The sequence below is a fragment of the Ostrea edulis genome, chromosome 6 (genome assembly GCF_947568905.1).
Source record: "Ostrea edulis chromosome 6, xbOstEdul1.1, whole genome shotgun sequence".
In the NCBI taxonomy this organism is placed as follows: domain Eukaryota; kingdom Metazoa; phylum Mollusca; class Bivalvia; order Ostreida; family Ostreidae; genus Ostrea; species Ostrea edulis.
This window is the reverse complement of record NC_079169.1, coordinates 62,249,865-62,275,066: the sequence shown is the minus strand read 5'-3', so window position 1 is coordinate 62,275,066 and position 25,202 is coordinate 62,249,865. Positions and strand designations below refer to the sequence as shown.

General features: G+C 33.7%; 1 protein-coding gene across 1 annotated transcript; it reads right to left on the bottom strand.

The window, feature by feature from the left end:
- Positions 1-25,147, bottom strand: LOC125645632 (NPC intracellular cholesterol transporter 1-like). Its single transcript, XM_048871266.2, has 22 exons — positions 24,934-25,147; positions 21,896-22,043; positions 19,321-20,389; positions 17,849-17,981; positions 15,884-16,116; positions 15,616-15,716; positions 13,261-13,421; positions 12,803-12,946; positions 12,094-12,276; positions 11,466-11,580; positions 10,686-10,813; positions 9,006-9,146; positions 7,332-7,421; positions 5,994-6,184; positions 5,505-5,626; positions 4,592-4,718; positions 4,241-4,299; positions 3,788-3,935; positions 2,807-3,038; positions 2,411-2,524; positions 2,025-2,187; positions 1-1,459 (listed from the first exon to the last, which is right to left on the bottom strand). Exons 1-22 carry the CDS (start codon positions 25,015-25,017, stop codon positions 1,344-1,346), a joined length of 4,002 nt encoding a protein of 1,333 aa, XP_048727223.2. The 5' UTR covers positions 25,018-25,147; the 3' UTR covers positions 1-1,343.
- Positions 25,148-25,202: the final 55 nt, after the last annotated feature.

The following is a 25,202-nucleotide window of genomic DNA, read 5'->3' as shown; positions in this document are numbered from 1 at the left end:
TTATTTATAGTCATTTTATTTCTTTAGTCACTCTTTGAGCAGCAATATTACAGTATGCAAACATAAAACAATACATATTTTCATAAATAAACACTTGCACATACATGTACATCATCCTCATGGCATTGCAAATAATGGTGGGAAGGCTTAAATCAGCACATAATGGTGTATTCAGAATATCAAAATTTTAAATAGGCAAAATCTAATGCAAAATTTGAAATCATAGAATGGTTTAAAATTTATTAATGAAAACCATTATGTTCAATTCCAATGACAAAACTTCTTATGAATAATGAAAATATATATCTACTTACATCCAGTAGTTGAGGTATTCTATGTATAACAATCATATTTCTTACCTAATAAATGGAGGGTGCAGTTTTGAAACATGGTATCATTTTGAAGGGCTTATCAAATAAAAATAATCCACCATAGGAATTTGCAAAATTTGATCAGTGGTACTCGGGTATAGGAAGATCATGTTTTTTTGTTTTTTTTTTAAAAATTGTATTTTCATACAAATTTCTTGGTAAAAGTTACGCAACTTTCTCTTCATAAAAATATGAAATAGAATTAATTATTTACTGCAGATATATTAAGCCATTTGGTTTTTCTTATTTTTAACAAGGTTGGATAACCTACTAAAATTTTTCTCAAATACAAAAAGATTGGTGTCTAATAATTTACAAGTCATGTGAATTTGATCTCCTTCACTTTCCTCATTATTTAACAATAAACCTTTATCTTCATTTAAATCATTCAAAATTTCTCCTTTTGCTATACAATGAATACCTTGAATACAAAGGAAAAATAACTGAATTAATGATTATGCAGTGATTCATGCATGTTCAGAAAACAGAGAAGACTAATTCTGAACATAAAAACAACCATTTTGATTGATAATCACACAATTCTTTCAACCATGTTGCTACTTTTACAAAATACTAAATACGTCAAATTCTTATTTTTGTTTTTCTACAGACTTGAAGGATCACTTAACATTGGTTCCTCTTCAACAGAAAAATGAATTAAAGGTTCTATTACACATGTGTTTTGTATAACAAAAGGAAAAAAAAAAAAAAAAGAAAAGAAAAATCAACATTCATCACATGAATGAATTAAGAAATACACCGTGAAACAATAAATAATCTCAGGACAAGAACAGATACGGTAATGTGGAAAATAATGGAGAAAATGTACAACATATTCCAATCAAGGACTGTGATTTTGTTCCGACAGCAGCTCAGAAGACAATTTAGACTTCTGACATGTGTCTGATGAGAATAATTCCTACATGAATAACAATGGTGATATCCCTGATGCACCGAATAATCACAGACTTCTCAGCTTCCAATAGATTGATAATTTGACCGGTTATCACTCGGAACAATTATACTGTCACTTTCATACTGGTCTTTATTTTGGTGCTTGTATAATTTTGCCTTATTCAGCGGAGGTCCTGAAAAAGAAAATGAGACATGTGGAAAGGTTCTATTACAAGACATCCTTGTCACGGCAAGCATCACAAAAATGCCCAACTTCGTGGCATCATTTGCTACTTTCAAGGTCTATAACTCTTTTTTATAAAATAGGTACTGATTTGATTTGTATAAGTTCATTAATAAATTTTCAATTCAATAGCTGCAGAAATAGTCAAAGAAAAAAAAAGTCAGAAAACTGTCAGTGCACAGGCTGCTCACTCTGTGTACCATTCTTATTTATGAAAGAATTTGTAATGATCATTAACTTTCTTAAAAGGTTACATTATACCCTTATCATTGATATTTTTAAATTTTTTTTATCTTAGTATCTTATAAAAACATAGCTTAATTCAATCTACTCCCTGAAATATCATATATATTCATGTCACGAATACCTTGAATTAATACTGTCCTCTTTGTTACTAGTTACAGTCGAAAATTTTTTTTTTGAGAATAAGAACGAAATTCAACAAAGATACAGAAAACGCACTTAATGTATTTTTCTTTTTCACCATTCCTCCACCAAAAGAAATCTTTACATACCTATATAACTGAGCAAAACAGGTAAGAAAATTAACCCATGTGTAGCTCCATACAAAACCATGGCCAAGTACATGCGGAAATAAAACACCTGGAAGAGCTGCGACTTGGAAAATGCAAGTACAATTATTCCTCCCAGTTTGGTCAGAGTTATGCCACTCAGAACCTAAAATCATAAATCAAATACATCTCTTGAATGACTAAGAAAATATATATACTGTATATTCTTCAAAAGCTTGTTGAACTCTAAATTAGTGGACAGTTGAAAAGTGTACTTTGATTCCTCCAACTGTACTTCCATTGAACTACTGGGGATCTACAGATCTGCATGTTTGTTCAATGGAAAAAATGTTTACTTTGAAAATATTGAATAAATTGCATTGGCTTACAGAGCTCCCCATATGTGCCAGTGAATCGCGTGCCCGGTCCACTCTAGTGGGAAGTAAACTGACTGCAAAGGCCCTGGTTACGTGGGCACAGAACTCTACTGATATACCAATGGCCTGAAAGAAAATTATGTTCCACAATTAAATATTGATAACTAATACTGACACTAAACTATGGAACATTTACACAGGAGAATTATCCACAAAACAAATAATAGTTTCCTGTAATATAAGATAGTGTAAGTGCATCAAATAAATAGATATGGTCTGTAGTTTTGTCAAAACAACATAATCTTCCTGTTAAATGTATCCAGTCTTGGGTATTACCCCAATCCAAGAAACCTATGAAAATTCAGTTGACTAGAGACATAGCACTCAGAGTGATGTTTTAAAACCTACCATGACTAAGTTGACCAGTGACACAGCATTGAGAGTGATGTTCCAGAAGTACATGAAGCCCAGGATGTCGATAACAACCATCCCTATGGTGATCAGGATCATGAGGGCTGAGAAGAAGTCGAAACCCAGAAGAAGGAAGGTGACGATGAAAATGGCACCAATACAGATGCAGAGGTTCTCCACAGTGTCCTTAACAATGGTCAGATACTGCTCGTAGAACACGTACCACACACTACACAAACAGACAATATATATATCAAACCTAGTGTTTCAAAACATATTTCTTTTTTTTTTTTCTCCCAGTGAAAATACAAATGACACATACATTTAAGAAATGAATTTTACTTTTGAAAAAACATGAGGTTATGAACTGCAACACTTTACAACATCTTTCATGCAGCTCATTAGCACTACATGAAAAGTATGCTGGCGAGAAGTGTGAATACCCTCCTGTATTTTTAAAAATGAAATTTATTTCATATATAATTTACATTCTATTTTCATTTCTGTCAGAATTTCCAGCTGTTAAATAGATGTACCATATCTATCAAGATTAATACACTATGTATCACATTTATAAGGAAATGACTATCATGAAAATTAGGTAAAGACATTGGAAATTTAAATATGTACATGTATGTCTATGCAACTCCTATAAACACGAAGGTACACCTCACTATGAAGACGACCGGAATCATGAACAACATTTGCAGTACATAACACAGAAATAGGTACAGTCAAACCTCGTTATCTCAAACTCGATGGGACCGAGAGAAAAACTGAGAGATATCCGAGAATTCAAGATACTGAAGGTAAAATACTTAAAAAATAAGTGTTTAGGACTTCTGAATCACTGCAACATATCCATGTAATCCCGAGATATTCGTGTTTGAGATACCGAAGTTCCAACAGTACTTTGTGATCTGACAGACAAAATATTCAATCTTAACATCGTAAGAGAGACTGAGTAATATAGTGTACCTGTATGGGAATACAGTGATTTTGTCATTATTGAGCATGGTCCTCACGGTGCTGGTGATGTTGTCTGCTATTTTCCTAGCCATCTTTAATCCGCTGATGTAGTCCTCATTCTCAGTCATAATGGTGTGGTAGGTCATGAAATATGTAGCTAAATTGAATCAGGATAAAAACTTTTCAGTAAAACAAAATGTGAATCCAATATGTATGAAGACATAAATATAAATATCTAAATAATGTAGGATATATAAATATCAAAAGTTCTATGTGATGTTAACTGCAACAAATTCATGGAATAAATATTTATATTATTTCCATGATGCAAATTTATTATTTTCAGTATGAAATACAATGCAATGCAAGGAGTAAGTGTGTGTTTGTATGTGTATTCAAGTGAAAATTGATCATTAAGCATTCATTTCCAAATTGACAGCATTCAATGGACTGAATTTGTACCTCCAACATTTGTTTTATTTCTAATGAGATTGACTCCACTCCCATATGCAGCATGTCCACTGTAAAAAATAACATGCATCTGATTAGGAATTCATCAAGTAATATATAAACAAACATTTACATAGATCAAATATACTTTGAAATTTACTAACAAGTCCTTGTTATCTGATATTGAATTCATATCATAATACAAAACCTCATGAACATATTTGAATGTTATTTGTAAATTTTTTGCAGAAACATACAATGATAGAAATAGATACGCTTATAAAAGGCTGAACTATTGATGGGGAGATATCAGTCAGATTTGTGGCTGAACTATTGATAGGGAGATATTAGCAAGATCTGTACCCTTTAGCACACTTCACACCAGGGTTGTCTTTCAGGAACCAAGGCAGGTACTTCATAAAATCTTTTGCATTAGGTCTTCCATGAATTGACTGTCCCATGGGGCACCCAATGCAAGTAGATGTATTGTCTGTCAAAAGATAAAGTCAGATAACTCTTAATATTTAAAAACATCCATCAAGTTTGCTAAAAACAAAACACAAGTAATTCTAGGCAGAGTTTGTAGGTTCACATTTTAATACAGTGATAGAGAATTTGAAAATTTCAACTTAAGATTACCAAAACAAGAGCAAAGAAAACATGTTTAACTCTACATACTCCGTCACAAGGTAGAACTATATGACTGTCTTACAGCATATATAAACATTGTACTAATGGACCAGGCCCAATACACACATCATCAAGTTCTGATGATTCTGTATATATACACTGTACTAATGGACCAGGCCCAATACACACACATCATCAAGTTCTGATGATCTAGTGAGGGTCTGATCTGGAATTGTGTTTCTCCCAAACACACACCCATTATTCATCTAATCATTTATTTATTCACTTCTTCTTTAAACATTCCTAAATCACTTGTATGAATGTTAGACACTGTACCTGATCATTCATATACTTAAAATTTCACCAGGATTTTGAACTGCCACTGATTGTATGCATCCCTAACATTTCATTTCACGGATAGTCCAGAATGCATGGTTCAGCAAATTTTAAAGCTTCAGTACACATGGCTTATGAATGCCCGTGCCTTTTCATTGTTGCTGCAATAAACATAGCAACAACCCAACCCCCCACCCACTCCCAATAGAATTTATTTGAGATTCTAAAACAATATTAATTAAAGTACATGTATGAATATATGACTTGGGTAGTTGACAACTAAGGCTAAGAGGGGAATTGTCACACATACCAGTGGATGGACAGAATTTATGGGATGCTGCATTCTCTCTACAACATGGAGGGTCTCCTCCTGGGGACAGCCAGCTGAGATAGTCGTCTAACCATGAAGATGTGGGCTGTGCTATCTTTGTGCTGGAAATATTTAAAAAAATTGTGATTTCTTTACAACAGTTTGTTTATACTGAATGTCTGATTGCAAAGAAAAACAAGCTATATGCTTACATGTATATACAATATAATATAAACTGTGCTCTGTACCACCCCACCCCCCCCCCACCCGGAATTTCCATTGATCAACATTCAGATTAAATGTTTTAAGACAACAAAATTGTACATGTATGTTAAAATCCTTGTGCCCTTGAAGTTTAATTATGCTAAGAGAATCTATGAATCCCATTAACTCTGCACATTTACAAACAGCTACTTTAAAAGAAAAAGGATACCATACTGCAGCTGTATTACACATTCTATGCACTAAATAGGAAACAGAGCAACTCACTACTTTGCCTGCAGGGATGCTGTAAATAATTGGCCGCAAAGAGAATTTTGTGGACATCCATTTCCCCCACAAATTGCATTCTGTCCTTCCAGAGTTCTGTAATCCAGTCCATCCTCCACAACAAAATAAACCGGAGCTCCCGTGTGTAAGTAGGCACTAAGGTTCTTAAAGTAGTCCAGCACATAGGAATCCTGTAATGATTAAATAACAACTTATAGGAATCCTGTAATGATTAAATACCAACTTAGAGGAATCCTGTAATGATTAAATACCAACTTATAGGAATCCTGTAATGATTAACTACCAACTTATAGGAATCCTGTAATGATTAAATAACAACTTATAGGAATCCTGTAATGATTAACTACCAACTTATAGGAATCCTGTAATGATTAAATAACAACTTATAGGAATCCTGTAATGATTAAATAACAACTTATAAGAATCCTGTAATGATTAAATACCAACTTATAGGAATCCTGTAATGATTAAATACCAACTTATAGGAATCCTGTAATGATTAAACACCAACTTATAGGAATCCTGTAATGATTAAACACCAACTTATAGAAATCCTGTAATGATTAAATACCAACTTATAGGAATCCTGTAATGATTAAATAATAACTTAAAGGAATCCTGTAATGATTAAATACCAACTTATAGGAATCCTGTAATGATTAAATAACAACTTATAGGAATCCTGTAATGATTAAATAACAACTTATAAGAATCCTGTAATGATTAAATACCAACTTATAGGAATCCTGTAATGATTAAATACCAACTTATAGGAATCCTGTAATGATTAAACACCAACTTATAGGAATCCTGTAATGATTAAACACCAACTTATAGAAATCCTGTAATGATTAAATACCAACTTATAGGAATCCTGTAATGATTAAATAATAACTTAAAGGAATCCTGTAATGATTAACTACCAACTTATAGGAATCCTGTAATGATTAAATAACAACTTATAGGAATCCTGTAATGATTAAATACCAACTTATAGGAATCCTGTAATGATTAAATACCAACTTATAAGAATCCTGTAACGATTAAACACCAACTTATAGGAATCCTGTAATGATTAAATACCAACTTATAGGAATCCTGAAATGATTAAATAACAACTTATAGGAATCCTGTAATGATTAAACATGAATTGAAAGCTACAAAATATTCTAATGATGATTACTTTTACAATTCACTGAGGCAGATATGACACCATTTCAACTTAATGATGGTTGTGTTATTACACAAAGATAACCACAATTTGACTCCTCTTTGGAGGGGTGATTTGGCAATTATTCATATATCTGTAACACTTACATCTGGCATAGAGAGTTTCTGGTCTAAACCAATGCCTAGTTTATTAACTACAGCTCCACTGATACAAAAGTACAGCACAAATATTGTCATCTACAAGAAAAAAGAAATATAAAATAACAATGGCTTACCAATCTATCACTCATAAAGATCAGTAAGGACTAGATGTAGAAACAATAGCCAATTCTGGCCCTTAACATTTGTCTTTTTTCAGCCAAATTCTTCAGTTTTCATATTGAAATAGCAATAATAAAATTTCATAGTTTTCTGTCATATTGGCAAAACTTATTCTCCTGGATATGAGAATTTGTTCATATTTTGGTACTCTTCTTCTGGAGAAAAGAGTCATTCAAACTTTCGATTTTTTCCCATTTACTATGCCACCAATTCCATAAGAATATATAGTTCCCGTTTCCTAGCCCCGATTGTAGAGTTATACTGTATGCGATACAAATGTAAGAAAGAAATATGTGGCTTCATGACCAGTATATTTTAACTGATGAAAAAACATGCATACTTCATGATGCATATCTTTTAAGCTAACAATTAGCACTCATTAATACAGAGTGGGGTTAGGGTGTCCCGAGAAAAGTTAAAATAAACATCACAAAATGTACCTCAGTGTACTTCACACAATATATAAGTATGTCACGATGTACAGCTCTATAGTTGTATTGCTGGGAAAATGTAATAATATTTTCTCACTATTTACTACTGTTTTCCAGTGTTCAAGCTGTGTATGTGTAAATATGTTTGTCCAATGATTATTTTTCAGTTTTCTTTGATAATATATATATGAGTCTCATGTTTTCATATATAGTGTGCACTAAAGTAATCTTTATATTATATTGTGACCTGAAATTGCCCCCAATGTGCATGTCATTTAGAATCAAGAAAGCCAATTGTGTTTACATATCAACTTGGCACAGGTGAAAGATGACGATATTTTATTTCGATCAAGGCATATTGCAAAACATAACTGGATTTATATTTAGTATTTCAATATGGAAGGTAGGATTTTGTCTCGTTTAGATCAGATTTGGCAGTGAATGTGGGAAATGACCAACATTTGAATTGAGATTATGGAAATTGCTTAATATGAGGGATATTGTACCGGTCCGGATCACTTTTTGAATTTATCATATCAATGTCGACATATCAAGCCCAAAATGCAAATGATTTGAGTGCACCTTTCCCCTGTGCCAATGTAATAAACAACTGAAAGTCTAGAAGATAAAAATAACTCTACGCCACTTGTATGATAATATAATAGTAAAGCGAGGGATTTCCCCATGTGGTACGATGTTTGTTTATGTATTGACAAATGATTTTTAGTCAAATATGCGATGCTTGGAAAAATCTTACTTTAATTTGAATATGCTGTTATTACTTGTTATTTTATTCAGGATGCCTTAACCCCAATGCGCAATTAGCAAACTTTCTTTTTATCTACAAATCATATTCTGAAATCATTATTGTTTCAGTTTGTGGGATTCCGTGGTTTCTATATTAATACCATCTATTTTAAGCCCAAATGAATTTTTTTTCTTGTAAAAACCAATCCACGAACTTTGTCCCCATGAAAATATACCATCATAAATGACTCTGAAATAGTTTCTAAACAACAATTTGTGTAAAACTCTTTGAAGGTTTATATTTTATATATGTTAATCTTACCACTATCGGTCTCACCCACTCCTTCAGCAGAAAATGAGAATAATACTCCTTGACAAATTTGTACAGCAATCCTTCATAATTTCCATCCTGTGATTTCTGATTGCCCATTTTGACAAAGCAACACATATCCAGTCTGTTATCCTGTTAAATGCAATACACTGAATCAACTTGTGCTGTGATAATTCAGAACTCCTCCTAATCTATCTCAGGAGAGGATTGTAAATTACTTGTATTCTGCAAGACATTCATTTTTGTGATCATGCCTCATCACAGTGACACTAACATTCATTTTGTTCGTCACTTTCTTGCTATACATGTATACCAAATTATTCTCGAGTATCTTGTCAAATCAACCTTGTGAATTTACAACAAAACACAGGTCTCACAAACAGCAAGAGGCACACGGGCCACAATGCTTACCCTAGTCACCTTGGCCCTGCTATTCTTCAGTAGTTTTTTAAAAGATTTTTTACCCTCTTTATTTCCATGAAAAATGTTGACCCCTATGGGACAAAGGGATGCCTCAATGTCAATATTACTAACATGCCCTTGCGATTTAGTCTCCTAACCCTATGTTCCATAATTTAAAAAAAAAACCAACCAAACTTGAGTCTACACATCGTAGGAATGCATGCATATCATATTGTGGCCCTGCTACTCTTTAAAAGTTTTTTTTTTAATCTACAACATATTTTCTGATAATGTAAAACTTTGAACTATCATAGCCCCAGTGCTATAAATTGACCAATATGAATCTGCACTACATTGAAATACTTGCACATTGGTATGCTTTAATCATGGCCAGTTGTTCTTGAAAAGATTTTTTTCAAATACTGAATTGTATTGACACGTAAAATCTGAATCCCGATTGTGGCCAGGTAGGTTCTAGGACCGTGATTCAGACAAACTTGAATCTGCACTACCTGACAATGATTACACACTAATCATGGCCCTTTTCTTCCTCTTTTCTTTTGGAAAGATTTTCAAATTTTCTACGCATATAATTATTCCCATGCAAACTTTGAATCCTTACTGTGGCTCAAACCTACTCTGGGGCATTGATCTAAACAAACTTGAATCTACACCTGAAGATGCTTGCATGTTAATATGACTAATCATGGCCTTGCTATTCTGTGAACAGAGTTTTAGAAAATCAGTTACTGTACACATATTCATACATAAACTTGATTCCCTACTGTGGCCCATCCTATGCCCACGGACCATAATTTGAACAATTAGAATCTACACTATGTCAGGAAGGTTTCAAATAAGTGTTATCTCTTCTAGCCCAGTAGTTCTTGAGAAATAGATTTTTAAATGACCTCACCCTATTTTGATCTTTTCTTGACTATTTCCCCTTGGAAAAGGGTATGAGCCTCCATTTGAAAAATAAAATGAATTTCCTTTACCAGGGGATGCTCTGAACCAAGTTCGGTTAAAATTGACCCGGTGGTTCTAAAGAATTTATGAAATTTACAGATGGATGGATCAGTGATCAGAAAAACTCACTTGAGCTTATAGGTCAGGTGAGCTAAAAAGTGATGTATAATACATGTATTTGAAGAGAGCATCTCTTGAAGTCCAAATGGTATAAAAAATGGCAGTTTTCACATCTGACATGCTCTGGCTACATATATAATTTAACATATTTAAAGAAAAAAATTCTGTTCACTACTTTACCCTTTGTCTCTTGGCATCCATTGTCATGAGAGCAATAAATACTGTAATCTGTAACAGGAAATCAATCAGGACAGCCAGAGCTGCATAAAGGGAGAAAACCCTTACAGCAGGCATGTTGGTCAAGGCACCTAAAACAACAAATGTAAATGAAAAAACAAAACAACTAATAAACATTAGCTCTCGATACTGTAAACGTCTTTAATTCTGAGTGATTTGCTGCATTGGTACATTTCACTGTGGTTTTATTTTTGAGGAGAATGGAATTTCTTATATATCAAATATAAAATTTATGAGTTTTGCAATTTTTTCTTGAAAGCCATGAAAATGTTCAGAGCTAATGTATCCCAAGCGATTTACTGACCGTGACTTTCTTGTCAGTCTTTTTGATAAGGTGGGAATATGAATTGGCTTAATTATCGATAAATTGAAACAGTAATTAAGATTTACTGCATACGAACATCTTTTTTGCAATGTCATTGTGTTCACTCCCTTGTTTTCTAAGTTTAGAATTTCTTTGATATAAGTTTAATGCTACACAATACGAAAACATGGTATTAAAATGTGTGTCATTTACTTTACATCATATATATGAATACTACATTGCCACAATATTCACGATGGCTTAATGTTTGTGGAAAATTCTTAAATCGCAAATATAGTGAACTTAAAAACACCGTAATATATTCCACTTTTACAGTACAGAAATTAATAGATAAAAAGAAAATTGTGAGTGATTTATTTCTTTGTCTGACACTAAAAGTGATGTGATCAGCCACTTACCTAGGAAGAAAGCAATGGATTCTGAAAAACTTGACAACATCATGCTGGGTCCTACTTTTCCCAATATTCTTCCAATCTGCTCTTCAACACTTTCACCTGGTCGTTGTTTGTCTCTCTGCAATCAGACATTATACTACATAGAAATTCACAGGGAAAAGAAACAAATAGAAATTTACAATCATCAGTGATATTCAGTGAAAAGAAACACATCAGCTTGTTCCATACTCTACAGAAATTTAAAGGTAATTCATCCAATGTTCGCTTTGTTGTTTTGATATGACTACCTGTTGAAACTTTTTATTGCAACAGTAGTTATTGAAAGACATGATGTCTATGGGCAAATCACCCTGAAATGACTGGCTCAGTAGATCGTTAGAAGAATTTAGAGATTCCACTTTAATTTTACCTATCTCTCATTATTCATAAATGTCTCCTCAATTCCTTAGTTTTACACAAACATATTTTAGTACCAAGTTTGGTTGAAAAAGTGACTGATGGTTTTAATGAAGTCATAAATGTACAAGAAAAATTACATGTCTATTCACAAGCAAGAGATAGACAGCAATCTGGATCAGCTCACTTTAGGGTTAATGTCATATGTATCTTCTACACAGCCATAATCGATTACCTGGAATGTCTGTACCAATATAAAGATGTTGTCTACACCAACAGCCAGAACCAGGAAAGGGACGACCTCGATAATGATGAGCGTGGCAGCCACCCCACAGTAACTGAACAGACCAAGCGAGGAGGATACCGAGAGCAGGACAATCAGTACTCCGGACAAACCCAGGGTAATCTTGGAATCCACCTGTTAACATAGATAAGATACACAGTCATAAAATCAACAACTGGAGACAATACAACAAGCAAAATACATGATGTCTCAAACATTATCTTATTTAAATATCCTATAGTTTTGTCTGTAATCTTCAGATGAAATATAAATACAAGTGCCATTAACTAACAAATTATACAATAACAATATTAAACAAATAAAAAAAAATCAAACATAACACCACCCCCACCCCCAATAAGATGTATAGTATTGTGCCAAAAAAATTCATGCTTTTCTGTATGCATTTAAAATTTGATTATTTTTCAAATAAATAATTTTCTAATTATCATGAATCCTGGGGCAGATTTTAGGGTGATTCCCTTTGTAACTACAAGTATGTGATGTCATGTGATGATGCATTAAGCAGATGACATATTTCCAGATGACACAGATGTCAGGCACTGACAACAGAAAATTTCTCTTAAATTCATATGAAAGCAGAATCACAAATTCATGATTTTTTTGCACAATACTATTATATATGAATAAATAGGTGTACCACAAGATTGGGAAGAGAGCATTCAACACAGTCTCTGTACTGGCCCAGTGTTAGTGCGATATAGCCAAACATGATGAGATAGGAGGCCAGGATGGTCAGCACGTCAGAGCTACTCTCTCGATTAATCTCATCCTCGATTGAACGCTGTTGAGAGGAAAAATAAGATCTTTTTTAATGCTTTAATATTTTACGCACTATCATGAATACTTTCTTTTTTGAAGTCAAAATGGGCAATTGGATTTTTCCTTAATCATATGATACCACATTGAATATTCTCATTCATCTATAAATTAAAATACGAAGGCAGACTACTTACAAAGTCTAAGATAAGATTTCCATTATCAAGGGAAAATGATCTCTCTTTTTTTTGTCAAATGTAAGATATAACTTCAAACTTCTCGTTATAGGTGGGATAATAGCTGCCACTTCTATTTCAATTGCACCATCACCAAACTTACCTCAGAAGAATAAGACACCGTCATGTTGGGACTGGAGAAGGACTTCATAAATTCAATAAATGCTTTTTCCCATGCTTCAGCTTTCTTATTCATATCTTCATCCAGGTGATTATTGACAACGAATGTGATTACCAGGGCCTCAGAAGAGTTGTAATTTTTTCCTGAAAAGCGATCATACACGTAAATTGGGATACTCAGTTCCATATTAAGTTAGAAAGTCTAACCATTAATAGAAAGTTACACTCTCTGATTCTAGTCATTTGTGCAACACTGTCTCGGGAAAGTATACATTCCAAATGATATCTCAGGATTTTGCCTCTACCAAACCCTTCCAGTGATATACAAGAGAATAGTCTGGATTTTCTCCAAATTTTAGATTTCACCACCCATTTCATATTTTTAAAGGGAATTTTTTTTAGAATACAGGCATGGAATTTCAGGGAATTTCTATAACTGAATAGAAATTCTTACATGTAAAATGGGAGATAATTAGAATCTCACATCAGCACAAAATGGTTTGAATTATGAAAGATGTGATGATATGTTACAAGTACATAGGTCAAAATGGCTAAAACTAGACAATTTTAGATAAAATACACAATTTTCAAACATCTACTTTAATAAATATGTACAAAAGACTGGTGGATTTAACTGCAGGTCACTAACATGGCACTGAGCTATGATGATAAACAAAACATATCGATAGATACTTGTAAATAACTTCACAAAACATTTAAATCATTACCATCTAGTGATGCAGCATCATGACAAGAATATTAGTAAAACTGATGGATGCTCGCCAAGTTGCATTTAACAAATGAACTACTTAATATGATGAAAGACTCACAATGATCAATAACTGTTGAAATATTGTTAAAATGAAGATTTTTTATATACATAAGGTATAAGATAAGATAAGTTTATTCCAATTTTGGGCCCAGAGGGCATAACAGTAAGACATTTTATAAAGAAGGAAATTCAAAAAAGAAACAAAGTTTACATTAACTACAGGTTACATAGACTGCAAACTGCATGTGGATGCAGCATGTTGGGGAAACAAGTACATACATATATGAATTGCTAATCTTGTATATATACAAGTAGATGGACAGTATCAGTATTATACCAATATATGAATAATAAACTATAATGATTTTTGCAGTTTTAAAGCATCACTTCTTTTTCTGAAAGTTTGCACTAAATATTCACTCAATTTGATAATTACTGGTTTGTCTTCATTAATCATCAACCAAGTAAATTTGTCCTTATTTGTTAGATAGATAAAATTTTTGTTGAACTTGTATATACCATTAAAAAACATATTTCTCTCTGGCCTTGAGTGACCTTAGTCAGTAAGCCATTTGCCTATTTCCTTATCAGTGTGATATATGATCGATACTTGTTCAAAAACTGTTGAAATAAGGAACTTTTATATGTTCTGAATGACCTTGACCTTTCCAAAATGACCTTAAGAGAACTTGGTAGGAAAGTCTGTCACAAAGAACATCTGTGTTCAATTATGATCAATTTCTGATGAAAGGTTTAAGAGATATGAGCTCAGACAGACACAATAGCTACTATGTGCTCCCCTGAAATTTTTCAGGGAGCATAAAAAAGTTTAAGTCTTGGTGTAATGAACTACCTTAAAAGGGGCAAGTTGCCCTTTCATGGCAGTAGGAAGAACCTTGATGAATCCCCTATCTATAATATCTAACAGCATCCCTACACTAAATCCTCACAGAGATATCCAAGAGTATAGCTTCTACCAAAACTCTCCATGTGATATCCAACACCATATAACCTTAAACTCTCCCTGTGATATCCAACACTATACAACATCCATCAAACTCTCCCTGTGATATCCAACACTATACAACATTAAGTCTCCCTGTGATATCCAACACTATACAACATGAAACTCTCTCTATGATATCCAACAGTATACAACATCAAACTCTCTCTGTGATATCCAACAGTATACAATATTAAACTCTCTCTATGATATCCAACAGTATACAACATCAAACTCTCTCTGTGATATTCAACAGTATACAACATTAAACTCTCTCTGTGATATTCAACAGTATACAACATTAAACTCTCTCTATGATATCCAACAGTATACAACATCAAACTCTCTCTGTGATATTCAACAGTATACAACATTAAACTCTCTCTATGATATCCAACACTATACAACATCAAACTCTCTCTGTGATATTCAACAGTATACAACATCAAACTCTCTCTGTGATATCCAACATTAACTCTCTTTGGGATATCCAACACTACACAACATAAAAATCCCCTACTAGTTTACCAAACCCTCTCCATGATAGCCATGATTGTACTTACCATCAAACCCTCCCAGTGATATCCAAGGAAAGATTGGTTGACCACTCTCTGCCAGACAGCTCATATTTAATCCAACAGTGTCTTGTGTCGAAGCTGGGGCCCTTAATGAAACATTCATAAAATAATAACCATCAAGTTTATAATTTGCTGTGTATTAATATACATAATGAATTTGTTCTTTTGAACATCTTTCAAACATAAATCTGGGAGTTAGTATCTACATTGGCGATTAACATCCTAATATGACAAGAGAATACAAAGTGCTTACTGCATACAGTAACTGAGATGGTCAAGGTAGTCAGCCACCGTAAAGAATCCATATTGCCCTTTCTTTACTTTATCTATGTTTTTATGGTCATTTTGGTAGTACTGTAAAATGCTTTGGATTGTGCATTTTGTGTTGTCTGGAGCCAGGGGCTGGAAGCAGATGTCTTTCAAAGTCACTGTTTTGCCATTGTATTCAGCAGTGATGTTTTCAATGGCCAGCTGCAGGTCTAATGTCTAAAACAAGCACAAGTATACTTAAATGATGCATGTCCATTCAAAATGATGGTTTTAGGAAGTTTCATGGAATATTCATCCAGAATGGTGGTGGTGGGGTTCCACAAGTCCCATACTGTATGTAAATGATCAAAGTTAAAAATCCTCAAAGACACAACATAAGTATAGCAGCATAATCTATCAACATGTAACAACATATATCCATCACATGATAAACAAACTGTGTAGTGTTGAATAATCGGTCATAATCGGAAGAACTGTGTCGATCAATAAGCGATATTTACATGCAGTTCATAAATGTTTTTTATTTTTCGGGTTATTTCTTTTTAGTTTTATGCCTGGATATGTGCAACATACAAATATCCAGATATCAGCCTATTAAAGAGGAATGAAATGTGTTTTTCTCTCGCCACAAATCAAGATTGGTTTTACTTCGAAGAAAAAATCCAGACATCTGATTGGGTTTCCCTGGGTTGGGATATACGTATATATATCAAGTTATCAATTACATGTAATCCGAGATTCCTTTGATTGTTAACCCCGCTTTTATATTGAGGCTTGTGCGTGGGAGATTCAGAGCGGACTCCATATTGAAAAGTGGGAATTCAGCTAATGTCGCTGCTTTACCTACATTTTACAACTTTATTTTGCGGATCTAGATAGGATTCAGTTATTGGATGAGTATTCTTCAAGTTAATCATGACTACTTTGACGCCGATTAGAATTTTGTGTACATGTGTGTGCTGATGTCAAGCGCAAAGAAATCAAATTGCAAGGAGGCGCCCTAAGCCAAATTAAGTGACGCTTCATTTGTCAGTGTTAGAGCTTTTTACATGGCAATAGCATTGTATTAGTCATGATTAACTTATAGAATAATCATTCGATAACTGAGTCCGCGCGTCTTGGATAGTAAACCCGCGAAATAAAGCTGTTAAAGGTAGGCAAAGCAGCGACAATAGCTGGTGTCGTTGAATTCCCACTTTTCAATACACTCTGACTCTCCCCCCGCACATGTCACGATATATATGAAATCGGGGTTAACAGTCAGAAGAATCTTGGATTAGTTATCAACTAATGCACGGGCGACAATCAATTATGAAAAATGAAAAAGATAATCGGAATCAAAGAGCCAAAAACGATCGGCATTCGATTGTCGGCAACAATTGTTTCATCACTAGAACTGTGCCTGTGATAGATCTATAAATCTATCACGATAAACGAACCGTGTCTGTAATAGAGCAAACCATGACCAAGTCCAACTGTTTAACACTGATGTATGAATTTGATGCAATAGAATTTCATCTTGACTTTTTTTTACTAAATTGCATATATCTCAGTGTAGTTCCAATAAGAAGTCTATATTCTGTAGGGTTAGATGGTTATGGTCAAGTTGTTTACACACTAAGTGCAGGCATTATACAGTAAAACATACTTATAGCAAACTGCTGGGGCCAAAAAAATTGATTCATTATATCCAATAAGTTCATAATATGATTTAAAAACTACAGGGAATGAAAATTACTTCACTGTAAGTGTTAATTCGTTATAATCGTGTTTGCTGTAGCCGTGTTTAACTGTACTGGTACCAAGTTTTGATTTTCATGTACAATTTGCGGTCCTTAAATTCTCATATTATGGGAAAATAACTCTTGCTTGCTCAATCTGATTTTACTCCTGTTTAAGGCCAAATAAAGACACAGTCTCACTATGTTCTTTGTTCCATAACACTTACCATGTGTAGAAACTCCTTGTCAAATAAGCTGGTGTAATTGACAATTTTTTCTGATGGGGGAGGCAAAGTATGTGGAACAAAAGTGTTGTTGTGGGGGCGAGTTATAATCAGCTGCTCGGTTCTGTAGAATGGCCTGTAAATATATATATTCAAGGCACCTATTTTAATTCTCCTTTTTCATACAAGATATTTATTTTAGAAAAATCACATGTACAAAAAGATAATGAACATGAAAATGCAGATTATATACATGTACAACACTCTGATATGAATTAAGACACCTTATCTTTTTAGTTAAATTACTTTCCTAAACACATACAACAATTAAATGTTATTTTGAAAACATCGGAAAGTTCCATGTTTTTAGTGGACCTTTGCATATAATTCAATTGTATTTCCTCAGCAAGTATGCTTAATCACCTATAGGGTATCAATAAGTAGATGAAATCCACCATTACATATACCCAATAATGCTGTACTTAAAACTCCATTTTAACCTTAATCATTGATTTGCTCATATTTCATTGAGTAAAATATATCAAAACAATTCATAAATCTTGCTATTATTTGCTATCAAATCATTAACTTTTACAGACAAACTCCTCAATATTACCCCATCTGAAGACCGCCCATTCACCCATCGGCGTTAACCAATTTTGAAAGTACTGGCAAATTTCTTACATATTCCTTATAAAGAACATTTTCATAATACTGGCCACCCCTGAAAACCACACACTGGCCATTTTTCAAAAAAGGTTACTATCAACAACATAGGAAATAGCCCCTCACAAAACCAGCCACAGTCGGTGATTTTATAAGACACGTATTTTAACATGTTTACACGCATTGTGTTAATTACTGATATGTGGTCTGTGAGCACTTGTTTATTCATCATCTGAATAAAATAATAAGTGAAAAGATTATTCAATGTGTGTTGGAATTATTTTCTTACATGAATACTTTGTAATTTATGAATCCGTATAAAAATACAGTATAACGGGTATTTTCTGCGAGTCCATTTTTTGCGAATAGAAAAAATCCACAAAAATTAAGATTGCAATATAGGTATGGATAGGAATAATGGGACCTCAGAAATTGGAAATCCAAAGTATATTTTGCTACCTTTTGGGATTGGATAGCAAAAATTTCCACCCACAGAAGATACCCGTTATATGGTATGGTGATGCACACTGTGAAAATGAACTTAAAGGGTGTAAACATCATTAACAACAAATTTTAGGCATAGGGTAAGCTAGATTTCTTATGTTACTATATTCATTATGAATTTTAAAATGTATCTAGGAGAATTTAAGCAACCAGACGCAAGACTATTGAGGAGTAAAAGTAGAGTGTCTACTGACTGAATCAATATGTACGCGTTTTTGAATTTAGTGTAAATGTCTTAAGTAAGTCAACCCAGAATCCCCTGAGGATCTATGCTTGTAAAATACACACAGTAAATCATACTATACCCAAAATGAGAATTGAAGTAGTCCCGTTCTGTCCGAGCACGACTGTCCTTGGCTGACCATAGCTTAACAGGATCAGTGGTCACTTGGAAGATGGAAATCCCAGCAGACAAAGCGGCAGCTATAACTAAACCAACCACTAGTATCAGAATCGGATGTTTTGAACAAAATGTACCCCAAGAACAAAAAAAGTTTTCCAAAACGGTTTCCATCCAGGATCCGGTTTTCTCCAGGCAACTGATATCTGCATGGGATATTTTTGGAATACTAGACTTCTGGTTTTGTGATCCACTTCTACGTTTCTTTTTGCCATCACCATTTACACAGAGGACACTTGAGTATTCTTCATCATCGCTTCCCAGATGGGAGTATGAAGAATCCATAACACCCAAGGAGTTCCGAATCATGACATTGTAGCAAATTACGTAAATGTAGAAGAAAAGATTGAAGACCAGAAAGATGATGGCAAAAGCAAAGTAGTAGCAGTCGATATGGAGGATTGTGCACGGTTTTGGTGGAGGCGGAATTGGAGGAATGGGGGCACAAGATGTTTCACAATCCTGACAACTGCATGCAGTTTTATTCTTATAACGCTTGTCACATGGAGTGATTGTGTAGTTCATAGGAACGTATGTTCCATTTGATGTTGTGACATTTCTATCCCCGATGACAAAATCAATTCCAAATGGGGTGTGACCATTATCTATTGAGCCCATATAGGTGAGCCAAGCTTCTGCACTGCATTCTTCTGCTGGTCTTCCGCAGAAAACACTGAGAGCTTTCTCATTGGCTGATGGCATTTGGACATCTTTGCACGAGTTGAACATTCCTTGAGCATATTCATCTGTCAGATAGTATGTTACTGCTTTAACAGCTGTGCCTTTGGCGGAGGGAACAGTTCCATTCACCTCCATAAATCGGCTTTGGTGAGGACCACAGGTCAAGTAGCAGTACAGGTTGAGGAAATTGTTGTAACATGACGGACATCGGAGGAAGAACTGTTGAGGAAGTCCCATGTTAGATTGTAATGTACGTAGTTGATCAACATCACAACAGGTTTTTGTCTCGTTACCTGAAAGAATTATGTTGCAAGTTTAGCAGTACTGACTTTATCACAAGTACATGTATTATGATAATATACCAATATTGTATCAAGAGAAGTCGTCATTCACAATCATATTGAGTCCTTTTGTTTCCCTTAAATATATATGTATTCCCATGTTAAACCTCTATTGTGGAACAATTCAGATGTCATAACAAGAATGAATTTAAATCTACACTGTATGAGGATACATGCAAGTCAATTTGACAAACAGTATCCTCGTGGGACCATGGTGTGGACAAATTAATCTACACTGTATCAGTATTTTTGCATGAGTTTGATAGATTGCATCTCAGTGGTTCTTGAGAAGATTCTATAATAAAACCCTCCTGTGGCCCCATCCTAGTCCTGGGGTCATGGTGTGAACAAACTTCTGTGTACACATAAGGCAACTTTGCTAGCCAAGGGTTTACAATCCGCTCCACTTCTCTACAAGCTCGATGCTAAAATATGAATTTAAAACACTGTATCATTGTGGTTCTTTGAAAGATTTCCAAAGAATTATCCAAAAATAGTCTACAGTAAAACTATGAATCCCAACTGTGGGCTCCCTCCTGGCTCTAGCCTTATGGTTTGAACAAATTTGAATCTTCATCATAAAAGGAATTCTTCATACAAGGTTTGACTTTTCTGGTTCAGTGGTTCTAAAGATATCTAAAACACACCCTATTTTCAGATTTTCTTATAACATGATCCTTTAGTTGAAAAACTTGAACCCTCTTTTCCTACATATGCTTTGTATTTGGCCCATTGATTTTAAGAAATTGAAAACGTGAGAAGTTTACAGACAAACATGATTGACAAATTTTGGTAAGTAAAACTGAAAAAGAATTGGTCAAAATTAATTGAATGTTGCTATTTTACATTTTTTGTCCCAATAGGATATATTTTTTCAATCTACCTAACCCATAAGTCGAAAAAGAGATTAATAGCATAGGGGAGACGTAAGTTATATGTTATAATCAAATTCCCATGAAATTATATTATACCAGCTCAGGTACTTGAAACTTGTTTTCATAGATGATACATGTATAATATTATAAACACTTTCTAATATCATTAAATCAGTTTATTCCCAATGCAACCTGTGTGTGTATGTATATATATGTATATATCTATATATGTAAAAAAAAAAAAAATGAATGAAGAAATCGGCACAGTTGTTAAATAATTTAAAAGAATAAAATCCAAAATGATCACATAATATTCAATGATCAGTTCCTGCTGGTAATGTTTGAACATTCAAGACAAACTGTCTGAAGAGCCGTAAGGCGAAAGTACTAGCAGGAACTGATCGTTGATTATTATGATCATATATATATTCACAATATAGGTCTGCACTTTAGTCAGATTGTTCCAAATGGAAACTAACTTTGGAATACATTTGTACGAAGCCTACACAGATCATTACTAAGTAACTTTGAACCCAAAAAAGCCAGCACAGCTGCAATCTACCTTCAATTTCATCTGCCTTACCTGTAACAAGATCAGGACAGTAGGTACGCAGAATATCCAGGCCCTCCGGATCTGTCATCACCTTTGATGGTCCCTCGTACAGACAATTAATCATCCCTGGTTTTGTAGACTTACATTCTCCATACCAAACACACTGACCTTCTTCAGCCTGCAATTATATCAACAATTACCCAGTATCCATTCTTTTTTTTAAAAATCATCATATTAGTCCAAATCTTTATCCTGTTTATAAGTACATGTACATGTTATTGAATATATAACGGGAAGCACAACATTTATAATCTACTTGTAAAGTACATTTCTTATTGTTATAAATCATATTAACATCATTTACGAAGTGTTGTGTTATGCACAAATTTGAGGCAACTAAGTTATGACTGTTAACACTTCTGTGACAATGAATTCTAATGACTCAACTCTACATTGTCACATGAGTTTGTACTGCAGTGATGACAGATTATGAAGAATTCATTTAGTGTAACTATTCAAACCCATGTAAACTAGACATCTCCACCTCATACTGTCTGTATACATATACAAATTACATATTATAAATGCATAATATATAGTTGCTTTAAAAAAAAGTATACTTATATGTCAATTAGATAAAACCATATCTCTAAGTTCTTTTGTACTAATGTACTAATTTGGAGTTTGTGAATCAATGTTTAAACATTTTTATATATTAATAACTTTGTGATATCAAGACCTTTATTAACATCCTAAAAATCATGAGGACCTGGTAGTGATATTGACCTTGAATAGACTGATCTACAGGGTTGATCTGCACATTTATGTATATAACTTAGCCTTTCAAGTATGAAGTCTTACAAATAAAGTTATCCATTGTATCCAAGATGTGGAGGACTGACTGACCTTAATATCAACTGACCGACCAACCAATACCCGATCTGGGCTTTTGCCATTTTCACAAATGATTTTTTGTCAAAAGCAGAATATACATTGAAGTACATATAACAAGGTGTATTAAAACGAGCTATAGTGTACTGAATCGAACACTATATCGTGAAAAGAAAATAAATGGAAAAATTATGTTGTGATTTGTGCCAAGTAAAGGGTCTTTAATCCAGTGAAACTGTGTGTGGAAGCACTGCAACCAACAAGTGTGAAGCAATATACTTTTAAAATTACAAAGGGGGGGGGGGGGGGAGATAAAAATAAGAAGGAAAGTTTTTCAAAGATATGAATTATTTTATAATATTTGTTTACTTATTTATTACTTTAAAACACGTGTACAAGATCAGGAAATTCAATATTGAAATATTGCATCAGCATATAATATACATTTAATTTACATAAATATCACCCAGTTTATGTACTGTGATACCTGATAATCACGTGAGAGTGTGCCTAACCTTTGATAACTGCCCTGATAAACTGAATCAATATGAGAAAGTAGCTTTGTACATAGTATAAAAGTCAGATGAACTTCACCTCAAATCTTATCTGAAACATTATTTTATGTTTGACCTCTTTATTGCACAGTTCATACACAATATTCACCTACATACTAACAATACTATATGTACAAATTGCTATCCTACTATACTTTCATACTCCACTTATACAACATCGTCAGAAATCCATTTATGCAAAATATTTATCCGTCCCAAGACTGACACAAAGATAAAACATTGTAGCATTGTACGTATTGCATTCAGAATCTATCGAATATCAACTTAAATGTTTATTGTTATGGCTAGAAGGAAGCATAATGTGCAAACTACAGGAGTACTTCTACAAATTAGGATTTTGATAAAGTATTAACAAATTCATAGCACACGGTAATGCCTCGTGATCGGACAGGTATTTACTTTGGCCTAAAATAAAAACTGCTGCATTTCCATTTCCTGATCAACCCTAAATTATACCCCTATGGCTCCACCCTACAAATTTTTGAATATGTATAAATGTGCAAGATATCTTTGAAAAACATTCTTTTGGAGTTAGACAACTATTACTTTGAAAGTGATTTATATCAATGCATATTCAAAAGCTGCATTTCTATTTATAGTGAAAAAATTAAATGAGCCTATCATGTGCAAGTCCTGTTTTATAATGTTAATATAACTGAAACATACCATAATTTTTGACATTTTTGTTGTTGTTACTAGCCTTGCCCAATATATAAATTTGAACTATCTAAGGTATATTTTCAAAAAATTGCGTTTGAAGATGCTAAAAAGAAGAAACTAAAAACCAACACAACAGCATTGTTGTTAGACACGGTTAACGAGTCAGGTAGTCCCTACCCTACCTCCTTGATGGAGTGTTAATGGAGACAATAAGGCGTGGCTTGCGACGATGACACAACAGATGATAAACATAAAAAAAAATCTAATTATGGCTGCGGATTGGCAAAGTGGTAATTCGATTTACCATATATTTACAATGAATAGTCTGTATCAATGCTTTCCGAATTATCCGTTGAATGTAAACTGGTATAACTTGCACTTGCATGCAATGATCATGTCCATGCCCTATTGACCTCATAATAGCACATAGAAATAGCTGAGAGAGTCTTCCGCCCAATCTAGTTTGACAAAAATATATAATTTATTTCCTACCAACCTAATTTTGAATTGGATGTCAAGGAAAACACATTTTCTATTTTTGGCCTTGTAACTGATTTTAGTGGTGTCAATTAAGCTAGTCATAGAATCCCTAACTCATGTTCGTGAATTATGCACATGGGCTGCTAAGTGCTTACATGATGATGAAGTAATTTGGACAAATGCTACGTACAATATATTACAGTTAATCATAACACAACACCCATAAAAACTTTGCTAGAACAACTTGACACATTTTAAACAAAGCCTACACGGCACAAACGTATTCGTTTAAAAGACAAGGAAAATAAAAATATAAAACTGAATCATTCCCCGTTTGATAAGATACAACTACAAAAACACTTTCAAAAACAATATGATGCGGGGGGAAATCTAGTTACAATGCTTTATGAAGTTTCACTGTTTGACATGATTCATTGAATATACAGTTTACACTTAATTTACCTTCGTAAATGCTATTCCACACAGGCAAACAGCTAGAAAATAAGCCAGCATGTTGACAACTTTCTTTTCTCGGAGCAGCCACATCTTCTGTCAGTGACTGATAAATAAGTGGAAGATAGTTAGATGTTTTGAACTTTGGACTAACTAACACATAGTAACCCCAACAGTCGTTTGGTAGGCAATCATGGGACGAGATGGTCTGATCCACACAGGTAAAAAGATTTTTACGAACTAATTTAGTTACAAAACGAATATTTAAACTATAAGAT

Coding starts and splice junctions, on each gene's coding strand:
- LOC125645632 (XM_048871266.2), bottom strand. CDS start 25,017: ATGTGGCTGCTCCGAGAAAAGAAAGTTGTCAACATGCTGGCTTATTTT. Junction 12,277..12,802: donor GCTCTCTTCCCAATCTTGTG/GTACACCTATTT, acceptor CTATGTTAACAG/GTGGATTCCAAGATTACCCT. Junction 6,185..7,331: donor AGAAACTCTCTATGCCAGAT/GTAAGTGTTACA, acceptor TAATCATTACAG/GATTCCTATGTGCTGGACTA.